Source organism: Seriola aureovittata, chromosome 6 (assembly GCF_021018895.1).
Source record: "Seriola aureovittata isolate HTS-2021-v1 ecotype China chromosome 6, ASM2101889v1, whole genome shotgun sequence".
Taxonomy (NCBI): Eukaryota; Metazoa; Chordata; class Actinopteri; order Carangiformes; family Carangidae; genus Seriola; species Seriola aureovittata.
In genome coordinates this window covers 796,891-818,350 of record NC_079369.1, presented here as the reverse complement: position 1 = coordinate 818,350, position 21,460 = coordinate 796,891, and the positions used below count along the sequence as shown (strand labels likewise).

General features: G+C 47.9%; 1 protein-coding gene across 11 annotated transcripts in view; it reads right to left on the bottom strand.

Moving 5' to 3' along the window:
• The window catches only part of dab1a (DAB adaptor protein 1a), a 202,328-nt gene that overhangs the window by 27,863 nt on the left and 153,005 nt on the right, over positions 1 to 21,460 (bottom strand). For 9 of the 11 annotated variants that reach the window (XM_056378845.1, XM_056378848.1, XM_056378844.1 and 6 more), the window contains 3 exons: positions 19,337 to 19,612; positions 3,244 to 3,383; positions 1,233 to 1,331 (listed from right to left, as the gene is read on the bottom strand). In XM_056378845.1, coding sequence (XP_056234820.1) covers positions 1,233 to 1,331; positions 3,244 to 3,383; positions 19,337 to 19,406 — 309 coding nt within the window. In that variant the 5' untranslated portion in view covers positions 19,407 to 19,612. Of the gene's footprint in view, positions 1 to 1,232; positions 1,332 to 3,243; positions 3,384 to 19,336; positions 19,613 to 20,304; positions 20,526 to 21,460 lie in introns of those variants that run through there. The other 2 variants (XM_056378847.1, XM_056378846.1) reach the window with 2 other exon arrangements.

The window sequence follows — 21,460 nt, the reverse complement described above, 5'->3', positions numbered from 1 at the left end:
AGGGATGAGTTTTGGCTGCGTGCAATATGGCCGCCGTGTGGGAGGACGCTGGTGACCGTGTCCTGCCCGTCTAATACCCCACACGTTTGAGTTACTGCTGGACACACACACACACACATACACACACACACACACACACAGTGTCACTAACATCCAGCTCCTATTGAGGTGTAAATCTCGGGCTTACCATGTCAGCCACTAAAGCCAGGTGGCGAGCGGCGAGCTTCACACTGTGTCTAAACCAGACTGCGTTCACAATCAGTTTATTGACAGCCGGACGGACCCGAGCCAAACACACACTGCCTATTTACATGACACACAAACGGCACATGTTAATGCCGTATGGCCTCTTTGAAATAATTCTGCTACAGTAAATGAAAGGTCTAGTGAACAGACTGAGCCGAGCAGCTTCACACTGATTTCCTTTTAAAGTTTCTGGGATGTAATGGGGCTTTTCATTTTACACTCTTCACACCAAAAGAAGGAGAACCGCCTGTTTAGTGATGTCGTCCTCCACCCTCAGCACAAAGTATCCTGGGGAATGTAGGCTCTATATTTCTTGCTGAAGGATACAGAGACAGGTACGGGCAGTTGGGAGACTGAACCTCGATAATACCTGTCAGAGGATCCTGCAGTCAGAAATTAAAAAAGTAACTAAATAAAATAATGACCACGCTCGATTTGTCACTTTCCCTCGGGCGGCGAGTTTATTCATTCTGCTACAGCATTTAACAACTGGATTCAGTCTGTCCACCAGGTGTCTCCGTGCGACTGGTGCTGCGATCGTAAGTCTCCGGGTTGTCAATGTGTCTCGCCGTCAGCCGCACGAACACGAACCCCTGCGCAGTTATTGCTGCTTTTGAGAGGCGGTGGTGATTCTAAAGTCTCATTGGACGGTGGGAAAATGGGCGGTGAACTGTTTGACGGACAGCGAGAGCGGAGCCTGAATAGATCCAGTCGGTCAAGCGGAAAAGCAGCTGTGTAAGATGGAAAAAGAATAATCCAGGAGCATAATATGAAACCAGTGTTGTCGTTGTTCGCAGGGAGACAGACAATGGGACGGCCATGTTCTCTCATCTACTGAGGCCTTGTTCTCTGGGTTTCAATTAGGGCCTCCTGATTTCCCCAGGGGCCCCTCCCTCTCATGGAGATGCCTCATTAACAGAGGAAACACACACACACACACAAGTACACACACACAAGTACACACACACACACACACACACACTTACCCCTGACTTCTCATCAAAGATCTTGATCCCTCCAAAGGAGACAGTCAGAAACACCTTCTGTTTGTGTTCTCCTTTAGACCGTGCTGCTGCAGCTATACCCTGCGGACACACACACACACACACACACACACACACACACACACACACACACACCACACACACACACACACACACACACACACACACACAGCAGATAACAGTGTTAGAGGCAGGACAGGAGCACATGCACAGTGTGATGAGGAGCTGCTCGTGGGGGCGTCAGACCTCTGAATCTAAAAGACGATCTTCTTTGTGGATAATGTTTTTGTTTTACAGACCTGTCGACATCAGGAGCAATAACATCACATACTGGAATCACTTTAGACAGACTAAGAAAGGTTCAGCAGCCTCCTGAGCTCAGTACACTGAAGGAAGTATTTGTGAATACCGGTAGATTCCACTTTGACCCACAGGTTAGAGATCGACATTATTTGGAAAGATGACAGTAAACGGTCTCGTCTGGACGCTTTGAAACATTCAAAGATATCGAAGGTGGGAAAACAACATGTCCAGTATGAAGATACATTTACTCTGTTCAGCTGAAACTTGAACTGAGAGTTCAGGTAGTTTGATGTGAGGAACTCAGCTACAGTTTAAAGGAGCAGCAGGAGCTGATGAGGAGCTGCTGTGGACGGGCTCATCTGCAAAAACCTGTTTCAACCACTTAAAAAAAATACATCAGTTGAAGTGTTGTTTTATTTTGAAAATTTTCACTGCTTCATCTTGCGGTCAGACAGCCCTTTACTTTGGAAGTACAGTTTGTGAACGACCGTATTTCTACGCACAAGTGCAACCATCGTATCACTCCACAGATCAGCTGTTTGAGCTGAGCTTTCCAAAGTAAAAGGCTGTTTGACGGCAGATAAAGCTGTGAAAATTTTCAAAATAAAGCGACACTTAAACTGACATCAGTTTGTTTTTTTCCTGTTTTTCAAAGTGGTTAAAACACATTTCTGCAGATGACCCCGTCCACAGCAGCAGACTACAGATAACTGCCCCACACAGCCCCGCGTCAGATAACCACAACTCTCACTTTAATACCATATCTTAAGACTGCTGAACGGCATTATGGGAAATATAGGTAATCAATAACTTGAGCAAAGAAGTTCAAATGCAACACCTCATGAATCGAACTGAACGTATTCTGACAGTGGTTTATAACTAGGAGTGAATCTAAAGGTGTAGTTTCCCCTCGATGTTCAGCCCACCTCCTCTCACAGGTGAGGCACAGAAGAAGAAGAAGAGGAGGGGGGGGGGGGGGACGTGTCAGGAGAGGGAGGAGCAGTGTGAGAGAAGAGGTGGAGAGATCAGAGAAAAAGAGTTGATGGATTTCCTGTCTGAATAAATGAGGAGGAGGGAGGCTGTTTGATCAATGAGCTGTCTCTCCTCCTCTCACCCTTCTGGGCCTCGGCTGGAGAGTTTTCACTTCACATAAACAAACCATAAATGTAATTTCCTCAATTTGAATATATCCCGCAGTGACTGGACCCCGTGTGTTACATGACAATTAATAATGAATGAGGCGCTCTTCAAACTCTCCGTCTGCACACACTTACAGTCGCAGAGGGAAGAGGCAGGATCTTTGTGTTGGTTCGGACGGTGTGGGGACGTTTGACATGTTCATGAGGATTAATTAATAAAAGCCACGCCCTGTTTCTCCTCCCTCATCATCCGAATGATTCCCTGCCTATGTGCCTCCTCTCCTCTGCTGTCTACCTCTCCCTCTAATTGTTCCTGTCCTTGCTAATGACACATTTCCCCCGATCTCCGTCTCATCCATACGGCTTCACTTCCTCCTCGTCTTCCTCCACTGTCCAATGTTCGCTGGTTTTTTGTGGGTTGTGGAAGTTAATGCAGCTATAGTTCAGATGTTCCATTATTCATATGTTGAAGTCACTTCAGCTTTAAGCTTGTGAATTAAAGGAGCAAGTAAACTTTTAATTGAGGCTCCATCAGCAGACACTTCCCTTACCTTGAGCTTCATCATGGAGTCCTGGCAGAGTTTGTCTCCCCGGGCGGCAGTGACCTCGTCCAGGCCGATGAGCTTGGCCTTGTAGCGGACGCCATCGCCCTTAAAACGCCTGATGAGAGCTGCCTCGCTGCGATCCTGCCCTGCAGACACACACACACACACACACACACACACACTGCAGTCAACAGTACATCTTCCAGTCAAGGTCCTCCATCAGCCTCAGACCGGGGCTATTACCTGAGGACCATCAATCACATGGACCACGAAGACCTGAACAGTAATCTTACAAAAACACAGGCGCGGCAGAGGTCAGCGCTCCCGACGTTAGCAACATCTTATTATGCAACAGAGTCCGATCGGAGCATTGAACTGTGGGATCATGTGAATGACAGCGGTCAATACATTCAGACACGTGAATCAATGAAGTTCAGAGCTGAAACTGTGGCTGTTCTCCTGCAAAAATAATGCTGTGACATTTTGCTCTTATCTCTCTCCCCCCCCCCCCCATTGTGTGGGACATTGTTGGTATTGTGCGCATGCATTAACGAGTGCCGGCGATGGCGCGTGTTATGTTGACCTTGCTCTTGTCCAGGAAGTCTCTGTGTCACCTCCTGAAGTGACGCCGTCGCTCGTGAAGCTGAAACTCACTTCCTCTTCTGCCACCGCGCTCTCTCCATCTTTCTCTCACTCGCTCTCTCTGTGTCTGACCTGCAGTGCGCCAGCGTTTCATCATCAAACACTGTATAGAGGAAACATTCCTGCATCTGTGTGTGTGTGTGTGTCTCTGCATTGTGTGCATGTGTGAGGGAAAGACTGCAAGAGCGATACTGAGAGGGAGAGGCATAATGATAATGCAGCATATTCAGATAATATATTGAGGCATTAGTTCTGTACTCTATAACAGCGTGACTCTTGGAAGGTCGTAGTCTGAGTGATGGAGAGGTCCCACTCCTCCTCTACTCGTTCTTTCACACTCCCTCCATTCTCGCAGCATCCCTACAGCACTGCAGCAGAACTGAGCCCTTTAACCACAGACCAGAGCTTTGTGCTGTGTGACGCTACTGAATCATCTGTGTCCAACACTGATGTGTCCCCTCCCTCCTCCTCGTCTGCTGGCCCACACCAACGCGCACATGTTCAATCTGCACTCGCATCACCGCCATTAAATCGTTCTACACTGGATTCTAGAGGCCGGACCGTTTCAGGATAAAATAAACCAGATTCTCAGGCTGTTGTGACAACAGCTCCACACTGTGACAGCCGCACATCACCAGCTGTTCAGGCTGCTGGAGATCAGCGCCTGTGGATCCTCATTGGTTCTGAAGATCTTTTCCCTTGTGAAGGAAAACACTTAAAGACAAATAAAAAGTCCTCACTCTGTTCTCCATTAATAAAAAATAACACCTGCACGCACACACACACACACACACACACACACACACACACACACACACACTGTAGGGTGTGTATGAGCTCGTTCCTCTGAGTCACTGAACAGACACACACTCAGCCACCGTCCTACTTGGAGTAAGTCATTACTCTCTGCATCAAAGTCCTCAGAGACCAGACAGCTGAGAAACATCTGTCCTTATTTTGGAGAGGGTGAGAGGGAGCGGCGGCGGCGGCGCTCGCTATTGTGTCACGTCTCAGTCGGGCTGAGATGAGAGTAAGTGATTAAACCACCGGAGGATTGTTCTGTTCAACACAGACATGTTTGAAGACGTTTAAATATTGCCTTCATTAAACTTAAAACAGTGCTGTGAAACAGGCGAGTGCACGTGCACACAAGCAGCGATGATGACACCCCCCCCCCCCCAACATCCTTCCAACCCTCCATCTCTTCCCAATGCATCAACAACATGAAACGTTCGACTGCTGCTGTGTGTAAAAGAAACGGCTCATATTTCATTCACATGTGAACGAGCTGAAACAGCAGCTGAAAACAAACCAGGAAGTTCACTGTCAAAGTTTTACTGTCAACAAACAAGTTTCCTTCACACTGACACAAGCAGCTCACTCCTCGTTCATAAAACATCAGCAGAGAGACCTTGTCATGACTATAACCAAACAGATGACACTGTAGATGTGACGTCATCATGTCTAAAACAGTTCAAGCTCCATGTTTCTTCTTCTTCTGTGTTTTATTTGAAGTGTTGATCCATCAGAAGATATAAAAACCATCTCAGTGTAGTTTAACATCTCCTCTCTCAGGCTTCTCTCTGCAACTCTAGTAACAACAGGTCGGTGAGCCAATCAGAGGAGAGGAGGCTCAGAGAAAAAACACTGAGAGAAACCAAATCCTGCAAGGTTTGGATGGTGGGTCCAGGTGGGCGGGGCTTGGTGACTGCTTTGTTGTGACATCACAAAGTTCCAGAAGTCCTGACGGCTGGTTTTAAGGCTCAGTTTCTGAATACAGGCTGTGTGCATTTCTCTGTGGACTGAGGCTTTGATACTTTCACAGTATTAATATAGAAGCTAGAGCTGATCTATAATCACACTACACATGGACACAGACCTTTACACTGGAGGAACTTTAAAATATGATTAAATGAGAAACTTTTAATTACACTAATGGAACAGCTACATTTCTTTAATTGTAAAACACAAACTTGATTTGATTGTTTGAAGGGAATCCTGCACTGATTCATATTTCCATGAATATTTTATTCACTAATCTGAGGATCCATGTTGTTTATTGTTACAGTCAGCTGTGTGTGTGTGTGTGTGTGTGTGTGTGTGTGTGTGCAGTGTATGTAAATGTGCGAGTGTTAAATAACAGTGGATGATTCAAGCTGCTCTCCTCTCACCAACACAGTGGTTTTCATTTGAGTTTGACATTTAAGACCAGCTCCCTCCATCTGCATCCATCACCATTACTGCTGCTATACTTAGCACAGAGAGGAAGAGGAGCAGAGGGAGGAAGAGGAGCAGAGAGGAAGAGGAGCAGAGGGAGGAAGAGGAGCAGAGAGGAAGAAGTCAACAAAGGCCAAGAGGGGAAGAAAGAGAGAACAGAGGGTCAGTTATTCTCCTGCTTAGTGGTTTATATTAGTTCCTTCTGGGAGCATGTTCCATGAAAAGCCTCCTTGTGTCTGTGTGTGTGTGTGTGTGTGTCTGTGTGTGTGTGTGTCTGTGTGTGTCTGTCTGTGTGTGTCTGTCTGTGTGTGTGTGTGTGTGTGTGTGTATCAGCCATGACAGATGAAATGGAAGATTCTTTCATTAGTTGTGTTTGAAGCTCAGTGGGGTCACAGCAATATCAGACATTTAATTACAGCAGACTGAATGTTTCCCCTGCTCACACACACACACACACACACACACACACACACACACACACCTGCACAACTTATGTATAAAACCAAGCACTAAATATGACAAACCACACCTGTAACATCTGGAGTTCAGCTTTCTATTCTACAGTAAAACAGTTTGTACCTTATAACTGTGTGTTTGTGTGTTTGTGTGTCTGTGTGTGTCTGTGTGTGTGTGTGTGTGTCTGTGTGTTTGTCTGTCTGAAGCAACAAGCAGAGAGGGAGGGGCGACATTAAGCGCAGAGCGAAGGATGGAGAGGAGGAATAGGATGTGATGGATGGATGAATGAGCGAGGTCTCCATCGGATAAATGTCACTCAGGATTAGAATGTTATGACAGGCAGAACCCCCGACTCCTACACACACACACACACACACACACACACACACACACACACACACACACTCCTCCACAGGTGATAGATGGCGGGTGACTGCCGGTACAGGATGTGTAACCCTTCAGGGAAGCCTCTAGCATCGCCTCTGGCAACTGTAACCTCCTGCCTCCTCTGTGCCCCTCCATCACTCTCTCTCAGCTGCTCCCCCCTCCACCCTCCTCCAGCCCCTCTCTGTCTCTTCATCTGAATCACATACATGTTGATATCAGATTTATTTTTTCTCTGGATATATATTGTTAGACAAAAAGATTCCAACTCACTACGACTAGTTTTAGCGACAGCATTGAAACCTGGTGAGATGTGAGTGAACGAGAACAGACGCTCCGGCTCACCTGGCGTGAGATGGCGTGGATGAAACGGACAGATAGCAAAGGAAACAGACACGTCGACCGGTGTCTTTTTGCCAACTGTTCACAACTAAAGGCTAGAACACTGTTTTCCATGCTATGACGCTAGTTAGCACGCAGTTCCCTCCCATTATCGCAAAATATATTACAGGCTTCTCTTCACCACCTCAGCTGGAACACCTACAGTGCCAGACGCCGCCTCTGTCCACGCATCGTTTCTTTCATTCACGTCTCTGTGAAGCAAACAGATAATGTCGATGTGTTCTCGGGAACAAATGTTTGACGGGAACCAAAGTTCACACGGTTGTGTTCTCTAGAGAGGGAGCACTTCTATCACTTCACAGCTCATTACCAAAAAGTTGCCCGGTCTTCAACTTTCTCCTGACGCCCACGCCGCTCAAGGCGTCGCTCGCTGCCAAGAGGCGCCGGCTCACGTGGAGAATGAACGACTTCCGGTCACTTTGACGTGAAGGAGAAGCTCAAACTACAAATGTAACACCCAGGTTATACGAGGGAGATTTTCCTTTCAATCATCAATGAATCTTGTTAGAACTGACCGTTACCATGGCAACTTTACAAGCTGATATAAAACTCTGCTGGTTTGAACTGGTTCGCTGCTGTCCAGACGTGTCACATGACCTTCAGTGGTGCAGCTCCTCACTTAGAGACTGAGGCCGTTAGTTTGAGGCCAGTGGGTGAGACTGAGGGAGAGAAGCAGCAGCTTCTGTTTGATGTCTGATTGGAGACAGGAAGTTGTTGGCGTCACTCCTGATGCGTCTCACAAACGATGCGAGACGTGAAGCGTTGATGCGAGTCCGGACAGCGGTCCGCTCGGCCGCCGCCTCCTGCAGGCGTGTGGCGTCTGCGGCGGCTGGTCACGTGTGGAGCTGGTTTCATGGTGCTCCAGATGAAGCGGCACCCAGAGGCTCTTCACTGCAGCTGGGACGCTTCCCAACAAACACTCAACAGCTCATGAGGGAACCCGGCAGTTACTCTCCAATTAATCCTGCTTCCAAACCCAATGTGTGTGTGTGTGTGTGTGTGTTTTCTTTACCTATCAGAGACTTGTTCAGATGAAGCACTCACTCATACCCACTCTCACACAGACTCTTCTAAACCCACAAACAGCATGTGCCAAGAAAACAACACGTTCTCCCTTCAGCTCCATGCTTAATTCTGGCAGATTGATTTGGCACACAAAGGCTCACACTTGGTTCAGTGTACGCAGATGAACGCGTTAGAGAAAACACAAGCGCAGTAGCTGAAGTGAAACGCCGGGTGTAAAATGAGATGATAAAGTGCTGTTGCCACTCATCAGACAAACGAGCGCTGAGCCTTTGCTGATGTGCATTTTTCTGTCTTATTTGCAACACGGCAAATGAAGACGCTTCTTTTGAGCTGTTAGCGCGCTACCGAGGGTTACGCTAAACAATCTGTGTTCTGCCTGTGGGCTCTGATGCCACTTCTCTGGCTCATCATTATGACAAATTTGTCTCCTCCGCAAGAAGAAAGGTGCGTTTCACCTGCAGAGTCGACATCATGAAACGAACCTGTGAGACGCTGTTTGATTCCCTAGCTCCACCTCCCACTGCTCCCTCCGACCCGGACGACAGCCACACACCTGAGCTGTGTGTGTGTGTGTGTGTGTGTGTGTGTGTCTGTGTGTGTGTGTGTGTGTGTGCACGCAAGTGTGTCCTGAGGCAGGCAGCTCTCCTCTGTGGCAGAAAACACAGCAAATTAGAGAGAAATACATCAGGGACAGACGCAACACACTGTCCATTACCGTTCCACACACACACACACACACACACACACACACACACACACAGACGCACACACACACACACACACACACACACACACACACACACACACACACACACACACACACACACACACACACACCCACACTCTTTGTCAAGGTGACTTTGCAGAAGCAGACAGAGGAGAGTTCGGACCTGAGGTTGGACTGACAGACTCACTGAATTACTCAGAAAGACTCAGTATTGTTTTATATGATGTGAAAGATTTCAACTTGAAAGTAAAATGGCTTTTGTTTCCCGTTTTTTAATGAGAGAAAATGTGACTCGGTATAAAATATGCTTTTAAATCTTTATCCTTATATTCCCAATTTTCTAGGATACTAGGTTTGAGTTGGAGAATCACTCGTATCAAGTATTTCTCTCCCTCTCCTGTTCGGACTTGGGATGTGTTGTCGTGTCGATGAACTGAACGGCCATATTTGCGGGGAGTTAGTTCTGTCCAGGTGTACCTAATAAAGAGGCCAGTGGTCTTTGTCTTCCTCGCTGACCTTGCCGATCACTTTAAGGCTCTTGATGACCAGGCTCCGCCTCACACCCCCTGACCTCATTCATTGGCTCCTGGATCTCTCAGATCTGAAGCTCCTCCCTCCTCCACGTCGCACCATCACCTTCGCAGTTCCTGCTCCAACACAATGGAACCAGCTGCCAACAGAAATCAGATGTCCTCCCTCCGTCTGCTCTCTCAGCTAAAGAGGTTTTTATTCACTCAGCTAGCTGACCTTTTAGCCTGTTGTTGTTTTCTTGTTTTTGTTGGTGTGTTTACATGTTCTGGTTACAGAGTATTTACAAGCTTTCCTCCTGTTTAACTTGTTCTACACATTAGTCTTACTCGCTCTTATCTATTTTAATTGTCCTGTTGGGCTCCAGCTGTTTGACTGTGCTCCACAGATACAGCTGACTGGATGTGACTGATGTATCAGCATCTTCAGACCCGTCGTCACAGTAACAGCCATAAAGACTGAAGTGTTTGTGGTTGCGTTCAGAGAGGAGAACCTCCCAGTGTTGACTGGTGAAAACCCAGTAAATACAAAGACACCTCCTTGTGTAAAGAGTGATAATATTGAGTTGTTACTCTCTAACTTTGTCTCTCATCTCCGCCGTATGGTGTTGTGAAGGAGGCGTCGCTGCAGCACACGCTCGCCGTGGGCCTGGACCCGCTTTTGTTATTGTTGTTGTTGTTTTGGTGCATGAATCTTTGTTTTGAGCCACAAAGCCACTGAGGGCTGTTGTGAGTGTGCACAGCACTGTGTTGGCAGGAGTTCCTCTTCATGCTCTCTCACTGGTATGTGCAAGTGAAGAAGAATTTTAGGAAACGCTTGAAGCTTTTAATGAAGAACAAAGAGCAGAAGCAGCTCAGCTCCCCGCCTGGTGTCTCAGCTTGTTCTCAGAGCGCATGTGTTCTGGGTTCAGTTTATTATTTTCACCATAAGAGACAAGAGACACTCGGAGAGACGCAGCGCGCTGTACGCACACCCTGAGGATGAGGAGGGAGTAAGACTCGAGTCTGAGTGGAAGCTGGATCCGATGATGTTGATGGCAGCGGTCATCAACCCAGGAAATGAGTCTCATCTCCCACACACACACACACACACACACACACACACACACACACACACTCACACACACACACACTCACTCACACTCACACACACACACACACACACACACACACACACTCACACACACACACACACACACACACAACACACTCACACACACACAGTCACACACACACACACACTCACACACACACACACACACACACACACACACTCACACACACACACTCACACACACACTCACACACACACACTCACACACACACACACACACACACACACACACTCACACACACACTCACACACACACACACATACTCACACACACACACAGCATGTTCTATAGGGGAATAAGATGATTTAATCATCTCCTCTAGCTTTTCATTTCATCTCATCCTTTCACTGTTGTCCGCATTCAATAAGAAGCCAATAGCAGCTCTGCAGCATGATCCTGTTGACTCTCTCTCTCTCTCTCACTCTCTCTCTTCCTCTCTCTCTCCCTCCCTCTCTCAGTCCTCATCTCCTCTACCCAGCATCCCTCTGTCTATCCAGGACTCTTGGTGGCAAAGCTTGTTTCTCGCCCTGGCTTTAATTACAAGGTAATTGGTCTCACTAACGAAGGGGAACATGTGAGTGTCCACGAAGCTGTGTCTATGTGCGTATGCGTGTGTGTGTGTGTGTGTGTGTGTGTGTGTGTGTGTATCTGTGTTGTCTGTGTGTGCGGCTGTGTGGTTTCTGGGCTCTGTCAAGGCATCGGGGGGGGGGGGGGCTGTGTAAACAAGCCGCTAGCATCCTGTCATGCAACGCTGAAGCAGTTTCCCCCGTGGACTGTACTGTCACACACACACAACACACACACACTCAATTCCACTTCTGCATAAATGTTCATATAGTGCTGCAAAAAAAAAATGGGTCGCTCTCTGAGCTCGTCATCGTGAGCTTCCTCTGATTACTTCCCTTCATCAAAGGAAGAACACACACTTCCTGTCCTTGTCATTCTTCTCTCAGTCCCTCATCTGCGTACACACACGCGCGCACACACACACACACACACACACACACTATTTAGTCTGTTCAAACTTTCAAAGACACAGCTGACTGAAAAGTGTCAAAAGTATTTGTCTTCTAAATCCCACAATCTGTGTGAACAGGAGGCGTGCTTCTGTGCATATGTCCCTGTGTGTGTGTGTGTGTGTGTGTGTGTGTGTGTGTGTGTGACTGTCGAACACTAGAGGCCCTTCTTTCAAAGCATTAGGAAACACAGGTAACTCCTCGAAACACAGCATGCGTCCTTTCATGCCGAGGCGAGTGCCAGAACAAAGCCCTCTCTCATGTCTGTCATCTCTGCCAAAATATGGAAGCACTTGAAGCTGTTGTCCGTCCCCCTCTCTATCTTCCTGCGTCTCATCTTGCGTAATGAACCCTCTCCCTTCGTTCCCTCAGCCAGGGTCCTGGAAGAGAGGGATGGAGCCGAGGAGGACTGAAGAACATCATACAGCATGAAAATGAAAAGGAAACTCTGCCATCTGCCAGAGTCTGTCTGTGTCTCATCTCCTCTCTGTGTAAATACTTCTTCACTTCCACTTCCACGTCCAACCGAATTCAAATCACTTGTTTTGTTGTTTTTCCCCCCGTTAGCAGTTAAATAGATCTGCCTCGTAAATTCCACGTCGTCTCGTCTGTGAGAGAAACATCAGCACACGGACACGGATGTTACATCCTCAGGATCGCTGCTGTGTGTCCAGCTGCAGGAGCCCGTTTGTCAGCTGTCAGTCAAACCTGTGCACGGACCCGCCCACTCAGAGGCTGACGGAGCGGCTCAGACAAACCTCTTCCTACAACACTAACAATGACTCTGAAAAACAGAACAGACTCGTGCTTACATCCCTGAGGTCTGATAAACACGTCAAGAGCGTTTTCCTCCTCCTAAAATACCTGCCAGGCTGAATTCAGACATCTGCACGGTTTACGTCCATGTCGGCTTGCTAGCGGTCTTCTCCCTCCTGCCTGTTGTTGGTGCACTGCTGCACATCCTGGAGCTTCACCTCCACCTGCACATCAGTGTGATTAGGGATCCGTATCGTTAAGATTTTAATGGTCCTACTACTTTTATCGATCCGGTACTTTACTGATGACAGAATTCACTGTGCTTATTTTCTCACTTGATTACAGGTCTCTCCTCTGGATGAGGAACAGTGAAAACATCATTCACAGACAGATGTCTCAGTCAGAAACACAGTTGGTGATAAAATGTGCAGGAGAACTTTTATGTTGAAATAGTAAACAAGAAATCTGTTTTCTTAAATTTTCAAGTACTGAGAGCAGAACCGATAACGTCAGAGCTTATCAATACTCTGATCTCTCCAGGTTCCAGTGCCCTTCCCTGAGTGAGACAGAAAGTCAAGAAAATAAAGACCAGAGGACAACACGTCCACAGGCCCTTTAAGTCACTGACACTAACTACAAGAGGTAAACTACACAAAATAAAAACGAGTTAGATTATGATCAGTTTCCGTGCGTCTCACAGAGCTGACAGTCTTCCCTCAGCTCCTGGAGCCTGTCCGCCTCTAGCCAATAAGAAACGACCCTTCAACGCACAATCCTTCGACCGGCGCAGCGGGCTGAGAGGATCGGCCTCTATTACAGCCCCCGGGTGACATTGGGACGTTCTTCCTTTTGTGCAAATTATGAGCAGGGAGCAAACTGTTGCTATGGAGACTGTCGTTAGTGATGCGGTGGGCAAAGCCTGGCCAACTAGTGAGGAGGAGAGGACTAAGCTGAACATACTGAGAGGATCACAGAGCACACAATCTACCGCAGCCACACACACACACACACACACACACACACACACACACACACACACACAGTTCAAGACTCAGGAAAGCAAATAAAAGGCTTTCACTGATACACATTTTTCTCTCTTTCTCTGCGTTTTGAATGCTAATTCTCTGTGGTCACATCTGAAAGCTCGGATGAAGTTTTTTGTGAACACTGTGGGATAAAGGGCAGAGGAGTGTGTCATTGGAGAAAGAGGATGTGGGTTTCATCTCATCACCTTCACCCTACAGGGCTGGGGGAAAAAAAGGCGGATGGATAAAAGAGACGAGGGCACAGACTGGTGAAAGAGAAGACGGACGGACGGATCACTTAAATTCCCAGAAATAAACCGATGGGAGAGAAGGGCGGCAGATAGCAAGAGAGGACAGAGAGAGGAGGCAGTTATCTCTAAATATAGTTTCAGCCATGTTCGGAAAGTGTGTGTCACTATCTGCTGAGTGTCGTCCTCGTCTCCCATTCCACCCGTATCCACTACTGGCCTCCACTGACAACCACAGCAACACACACAATTCAATTCAATCACTGTCTGATTGGAGGGAACAGATCTGATTTCCTCTCATAGAAGACACACACACACACACACACACACACACACACACACACACACAAATACCGTTGTTTGTGCTCCAAGATTCCCCAGGGACAGATATCAGAGTAAATGGCTGCAGTGATTGTGCCAGATAGACTGAATGTGTGCATAATATCCACACCAAGAAGATAATGTGTTTGCTAATCGCACACCAGAGACGAGCAAACACACACCCACACGTATCCACACATAACGACAGACACACACACACACACACACACACACACGTATCCACACATATCGACAGAAACACACACACACACACACACACACAGAGGCTAACAGCTGCACAGCTATAACCCTTAACCACTCTTTTCATGCCGCCGGCTGCCAGCTACATCGTAGAAACACCCTCCCACACATCCTCAGCCAAATCCCACGGAGGCGCAGTCGTGATGTTTCAGAGTGGTGATGACGGTTGTCTGTACGAGTCGACGGCAGCAGAGTCCAAGGACGATGAATCAAAGGCGACCGGACCTGATGGGAGACGCTTGAAGACGGTTCACGTCTCCTCCGAGAGGCGTCTTCGCTCGTCAGCGACCGACCGACGACGGCAGCTGTTCTGACTTGTATTTGATGTCACAGACGGACATCAGTGAACGTTCGATTCGAACACACGTTATCAGTACAACACTTCACAATCCTCAGTCACAGCGGTCAGTGCTGCCGTGTTTACGATGGTCCAGATGACCCGGATGTCCGCCGGTTACCACTCACATCCTCCTTCACAACCCTGACGACGTCCGTACGTACCGTAACAACCACACAGGCACAACGCCAGACTCACAGACTTCTGTTCACCCAGTGAGATCTCACTGTCGTGAACTTGCTTTTGTCAGAATGCAGTCGCTGCACAAGCTGAACTTCACGCCGCATCAGCTGTGAATGAATCCTGCAAACAATCTGTTTTTCTATTACACAACCGAGCTGAATTAGAATACTGTAAAATAAAACCCGCTGTGTCTCCGCCGCTCGCTTTACACAACAATATTTGTGCCCTGTTTTGACTAGAAAACCATGGATCCTCTGGAGGCTGGGGCAACAGCAGAGCATACATCCAGCAAGTACGCTCTAATTACAGTAAACACGGCGCCATTGTTATTGAAATCTGAACGCTGTAATGTCACAGCGGAGAGCGGGAGAGGAGATTCAAAGATTCCCCAGAGGAAAGCGTCCGCGGTTCATCGGGCTTCATCAGCAGACGTTAAGATGTAAAAAAGTTTTAAGTGGAGCTGAAACTGTCTGCAGCTGCTGGGCTCCTCACTAATGTCAGACTGGCTCGCTGCTCTGATTCCATATACACAGGAAAGTGTTTGTACTGGCAGACTGTCAACTGCATGTTTTATTGATAACCAAGAACATCAGGCAGTTATACTATTTAACAAACATCCACTCTGGGCATCTCACTGGACTCTGACTATCCACCGCAACAATACCAACGAAGAAAAGAAACTACACGTCTGAACAAACTACAAAGTGATTAAAGCTCCATGTTTCTTCTTCCTCTGTCTTTTATTTGAAGTGTTGATCCATCAGAAGATATAAAAACCATCTCAGTGTAGTTTTACATCTCCTCTCTCAGGCTTCTCTCTGCAGCTCTAGTAACAACAGGTCGGTGAGCCAATCAGAAGAGAGGAGGCTCTGAGCCTCTCTTCTGATTGGCTGACTGTTTTCTGAGTGATCCAATAAAAATATAGCAGATTTCAGGTAAAAACACTCAGAGAAACCAAATCCTGCAAGGTTTGGATGGTGGGTCCAGGTGGGCGGGGCTTGGTGACTGCTTTGTTGTGACATCACAAAGTTCCAGAAGTCCTGACGGCTGGTTTTAAGGCTCAGTTTCTGAATACAGGCTGTGTGCATTTCTCTGTGGACTGAGGCTTTGATACTTTCACAGTATTAATATAGAAGCTAGAGCTGATCTATAATCACACTACACATGGACACAGACCTGCAGACTGGAGGAACTTTAAGAAAACAGAAGAAGAGAGAACATAAATAAATTTCTGCTGCACAAAACGCTTCTTTCGTTGTTGTGTGGAGTTCTGCAGGTACAGCTGAAATATTCTCTCTGTGTCCTTTTCTCTGTCTTTACTTGTTTTCATTGTATATTCTGTACAATGACAAGAAAGTCTTTCTATTCTAAACCTCGTCTCTTACACTGTCACACAGGTGTAGCTTCTTCAGGCAATACTTCTTCATATGCAGCCTGTGAGGGGGGGGGGGGGGGGCGGGGGGGCACTGGGTATAAAGGGTCACAAGCCCAACAGATGTGGAACAAGGTCTAGACGGCCACCGACATTAATATTGGAACCATCATGACGTGCAGCCACACAAACAGAAGATGTGAAGGAGGGAGGCGGGGGAGAATAGAGAGGTGGAATCTCTCTGGATTCACTGAGGATTAATAAAGACTATTAGACTGACCAAAAAGAAAAGACTAATTTACCATCAGAGGAAGCAGAAAGCTGCAGTCATTCAGCTCAGGTCATGTAAATGCTACAGGTCAAAGGTTATCTCTACCTTGTCATGGTAATTCAATAAAAGCCTCAGGGCGGAGGAAACAGTGCTCTCAGGAGAACGACCTCTGAGCTCGCAGAGGAAACATAACTGTGTGTAAGAAATAAAAACATGTGCGCTCACAGATACCACAGATACACAATGATGCATCGACCCAGGCGTGCACACACACACACACACACACACACACACACACACAACACACACACACACACCATCTGTGATTAATGTGTGACACGCCGCAGTGCCGGAGTCTTTTCTTATTACATTCTTCTCCACAGAACTGTGAAACAAAGGCCTGAGATTAAACAGCTCTCCGTCACATTGACTCATTAGTCTCTCTCTCTCTCTCTCTTCGTGATCGGCCTCTCCTCCGTGTCTCACTCATCCGGGGAAGGTCATTTAGGAGTCAGACCAGTGGGAGGAGGAAGAGGATGAGGCAGGATATTAGGAGAATGAGGGAACGTCCTGCAGGGACTCCTCTCGACAGCGGCGGTTAGAGATCCAGTGGATGTGTTTTCACTCAGAGGCAGCTGCTCCGGGGAGACGGGGAGACGGGGGCCGGACAGAAACAGGAACATGTGTATGAAGTGTACGTACACGAGGCGTTCAGGTCACACACGTGAAGCACGACAAGAGCAACATTATCAAAGTGTCCTATTCCCACTGCACGCCTGTTACTTGTGTTTGATATATGATTGCATTTGACTTTCATCACCCTGCTGAGAGAGAGAGAGAGAGAAAGAGAGAGAGAGAGAGAGAGTGTGTGTCTGTGTGTGTGTGTGTGTGCGTGTGTGTGTGTGTCTGTGTGTGTGTGTGTTGTGTGTGTGTGTGTGCGTGTGTGTGTGTATGTGAGAGAGAGAGAGGAAGAGAAAGACGAAAGTCTGAATGCTGAAGGCAAACCATTCATCTTTCCTCTCATATGCTCTTCTGGGCTTCAGTCCCAGTGTGTGTGTGTGTGTGTGTGTGTGTGTGTGTGTGTGTGTGTGTGTGTACATCCCCAAATATGGAGAGCAGTGTGAATGATGAACATGATCTCCATTGCAGCAGAACAATACTGTTTCTAAATAGGACATGAGAGGCATTCAGCCTTCCCTCACACACTGTCCAACGCTTGTTTGCAGAGGCTGCAGCGCCGTGTGCAATGAGGCATCTGCTGCAGGTGATACTCAGACTGTGTGTACGTGTGTGTGTGTGTGTGTGTGTGTGTTGTGTGTGTGTGTCTGTGTTTCTGTGCATAAACCATTAAGTGTCTTTCCCAACGGTGTCCAGAGTTCTTGCTACATCAATCAGACGCTTATTCAGAGACAGCGAGGCGTCGCTCTCGTCGTTGGGCAGGTGGCGGCGAGCAGCTGGGTGATGGCTGCCAGTCTGGCCCCCGGCCTCACCTCTGCTCTGAGACCACCCAGGACTTGCTCTCATACACCTGCTGGCTACCTGCCTCTGGAGCTTTCCACACCTGGATCTGTTTGCCTCTCACCAACCACAACATCCCTGCACCTGTTTAGGGGCAACCTACTGTACAGTAACACACCCCCCCCCCACCTGTTAATTAGCCATGAACAACAGCAGCCCTGCGTCCTGTCATAGAGCCCGAATCCATCGACAGCAAATCAAGACACGATTAATGAAGAGAAGAGGAGCTGGGGGGGGGGGGGGGTATCAGTGCTTACAGTACTATTGTAATCTCCACACGCTCATTACATCACACACTTGACGAATATGAAGCTGCTGCATCACATCACAGTCTCAACAGACTCATGTTACAATCCTGAGCTGGAGGCTGGACGTCTTCATACGTCCAGATGTTGTCATTATTTAGATTAATGTGTGTGTGTGTGTGTGTGTATCCTACACAGCGGACATATATAGTATCCCATAATGCATCATGAAAAGTGGTTTACAAACAACAGGCACTAACCAATCAAAAGGAAAAAAAAAAAAATGGCACAGAGAAAAGTGAACGTGTCCTGCCAGAGCCTGCGTCTCCACGGCGACCGATTTAGGCATGCTAGCATTTGATTGGCTGGAAGGGGCGGGGACTGTACAAATCTGGCACTCACTGCCGGACAGGGAGGAGGTGGATCAGAGGATCAGTGTGCTGACAACATTCGTTATGATAGTATTTCATGTGACTCTCTGCTGCCTGAACCGCAGCACACGAAACTTCCATCTGTCCACGGCAACACGTTTTGTTCTTTGTAGACGTCGAGGAAGAGACAGCAGGAGCGTTTTCATGAACCACAGTGTAAGTGACGGGTCGAAGGGGCGATCTGAAGAGTCCCTGTCTGTCTCTATCAAATAAAGCATCAAATTACCCCCAGAAATAAAGAAATAAACTGATGTAAACTGACCAGCCAGCAGCCACACTGATATACAATGGAAACCTGCTAGCTAGCTAACAACAGCAGCCTCACTGCATCACTGGATTAGCAGCACTTTAGCTAGGAGCTAGTTTCACATGTGCAGCACTGGGACAGCTGAAGACAGAGATGTTGATGTTGATGTTGGATGAAAAAATGCAAAAATATTGTTTGTTTTTTCTCTTTGATCTGAGTCTTTGATCTATCACTGTGTGTAGTTGTTATTTAGATGTAAATACAGATCTTATATGTTAGTAAACACTCTGTTGTTGCATTACAAAGTCCTCTTTGTTTTGGAGGGGGAGGGGCTGAGGCCGGACCTCCGCCCTCGTGCGGCGGCGTCCTTACCTTTCCTCTTGGAGTCCCGTCTGACGCTGCTGGGCCTGACCGCTGGCTGTAGCTCTGTCTCTGTTGACATCCTCAGGCTCCTAGACGCCGCTCCGCTTGGCTCCGCTGGGATCCGCTGGGCTCCGAGGGTCCAGTTCACAGCGTCAGTGCCGGCTGTGCGTGTGTGGGCGCCGGGTGTGTGCGTGGAGGCGCCAGGTGTGTGTGTGGGCACACGGGCTCATGGGAGAGGGATGGGCTTTAGCCCTGACACAACATCCCACACACACCCACAGAGAGCTGGGGAGAGAGAGAGAGGGAGAGAGAGGTTGTGTTTACTCCTGGCAGGCGAAACCCAGCAAGAGTTCTCAGCGGGCATGACAATGAGCTTGTTTCTGATTGGAAGTCTTGAGTAGAAGTTGCCCATGGTAACCGAGTGGAGAGACCTGCTCTTTTATTTTCATTTCCTCCTTTAAGTTTGGTGGTTAAAACCTGTCAATCATCTGACCGCTCACATCTCGTGTTTCCAACAACGTCACCACGGTAACGGTCAACAAGTCGCTTAGTGGCTCCGGGTTGAAGTCACTTTTATTGATATATCACCGGATCATAACAGAGGTTATCTCAGGTCACTTCTCATATACAGCAGGTATTTATAACATCTGTTATTAACCCTCCACTACTGTCACTGATAGGAAACTAATCAGACTCAGGCTGCACCAGACTGTGATGTCCCTTCACCCCCCCCCCCCCCCCCCCCCCCCCCCCGGTGCCTGATAGGCCCCTCTGGCCCCAGCAGTCTGTCCCTTCTTTGCCCATCTGCTGCTACTTTATTCTGAAGTGTTGCCTGGCAGTGACGAGCACGACCCAGCAGCCAAAAACTCTCCGATCCACACTCTAATAACCCCGTCGCTTGAATGCATGAAAACACACACACACACACACACACACACTAACATGCACGCACAAGTGCAGACAAGCTCTTTTCTTACTCAGAGATGCTGAAGTAAAGCGACAGCAGGAGACAGCTGCAAGTCGACATCCTGCATAATGAATCCAACTACCTTCTGAGCTGCTCTTCACCTCTCCTTAGACTATCAGTCTTGACCTCTCCTTCCCTCTCCGTCTCATCTCACAGCAGCTGAATGCGGGCTCCAACAAAACCGAAAGACTGGTGCTTCTCGGGGAAGAGGGAAATCTCTCTTATTCTCTTCCTCCCCCTCTCCACGGTGTTTCTGTGTGAATAGGAGGCCCCTGTAAGCCTCGGGCGAGAACAGATGAATTGAGAGGCTTTTAATTTGCTGCAGACAGAACAGAACAGAGTCCATTTAATTCTGCCAGCAGAGGCCATGTCGGCAAAATGCTGACAATATTCTTTATCTGGTCCAAACACACTGGAAAAGTGTGAGTCACTCCAATTACAGGCATTATCAGCAGCACTGTTCCACCAAATGGATGGAGAGAGTGAGTGTGAAGAGAGACGGGTGAGGGGGAAGAGAACTGAACAGAGTGGAAAGAAAGTGAGGGGTGAGGGAACATAGAGGGGGTGAGTAAGATAATGAGAGAGGGGTAAAAGGGGAGAGGGAGAGAGAGAGAGAGAGAGAGAGAGAGAGAGGAGAGAGAGAGGTTGTGTTTACTCCTGGCAGGCGAAACCCAGCAAGAGTTCTCAGCGGGCATGACAATGAGCTTGTTTCTGATTGGAAGTCTTGAGTAGAAGTTGCCCATGGTAACCGAGTGGAGAGACCTGCTCTTTTATTTTCATTTCCTCCTTTAAGTTTGGTGGTTAAAACCTGTCAATCATCTGACCGCTCACATCTCGTGTTTCCAACAACGTCACCACGGTAACGGTCAACAAGTCGCTTAGTGGCTCCGGGTTGAAGTCACTTTTATTGATATATCAGCGGATCATAACAGAGGTTATCTCAGGTCACTTCTCATATACAGCAGGTATTTATAACATCTGTTATTAACCCTCCACTACTGTCACTGATAGGAAACTAATCAGACTCAGGCTGCACCAGACTGTGATGTCCCTTCACCCCCCCCCCCCCCCCCCCCCCCCCCCCCCCCGGTGCCTGATAGGCCCCTCTGGCCCCAGCAGTCTGTCCCTTCTTTGCCCATCTGCTGCTACTTTATTCTGAAGTGTTG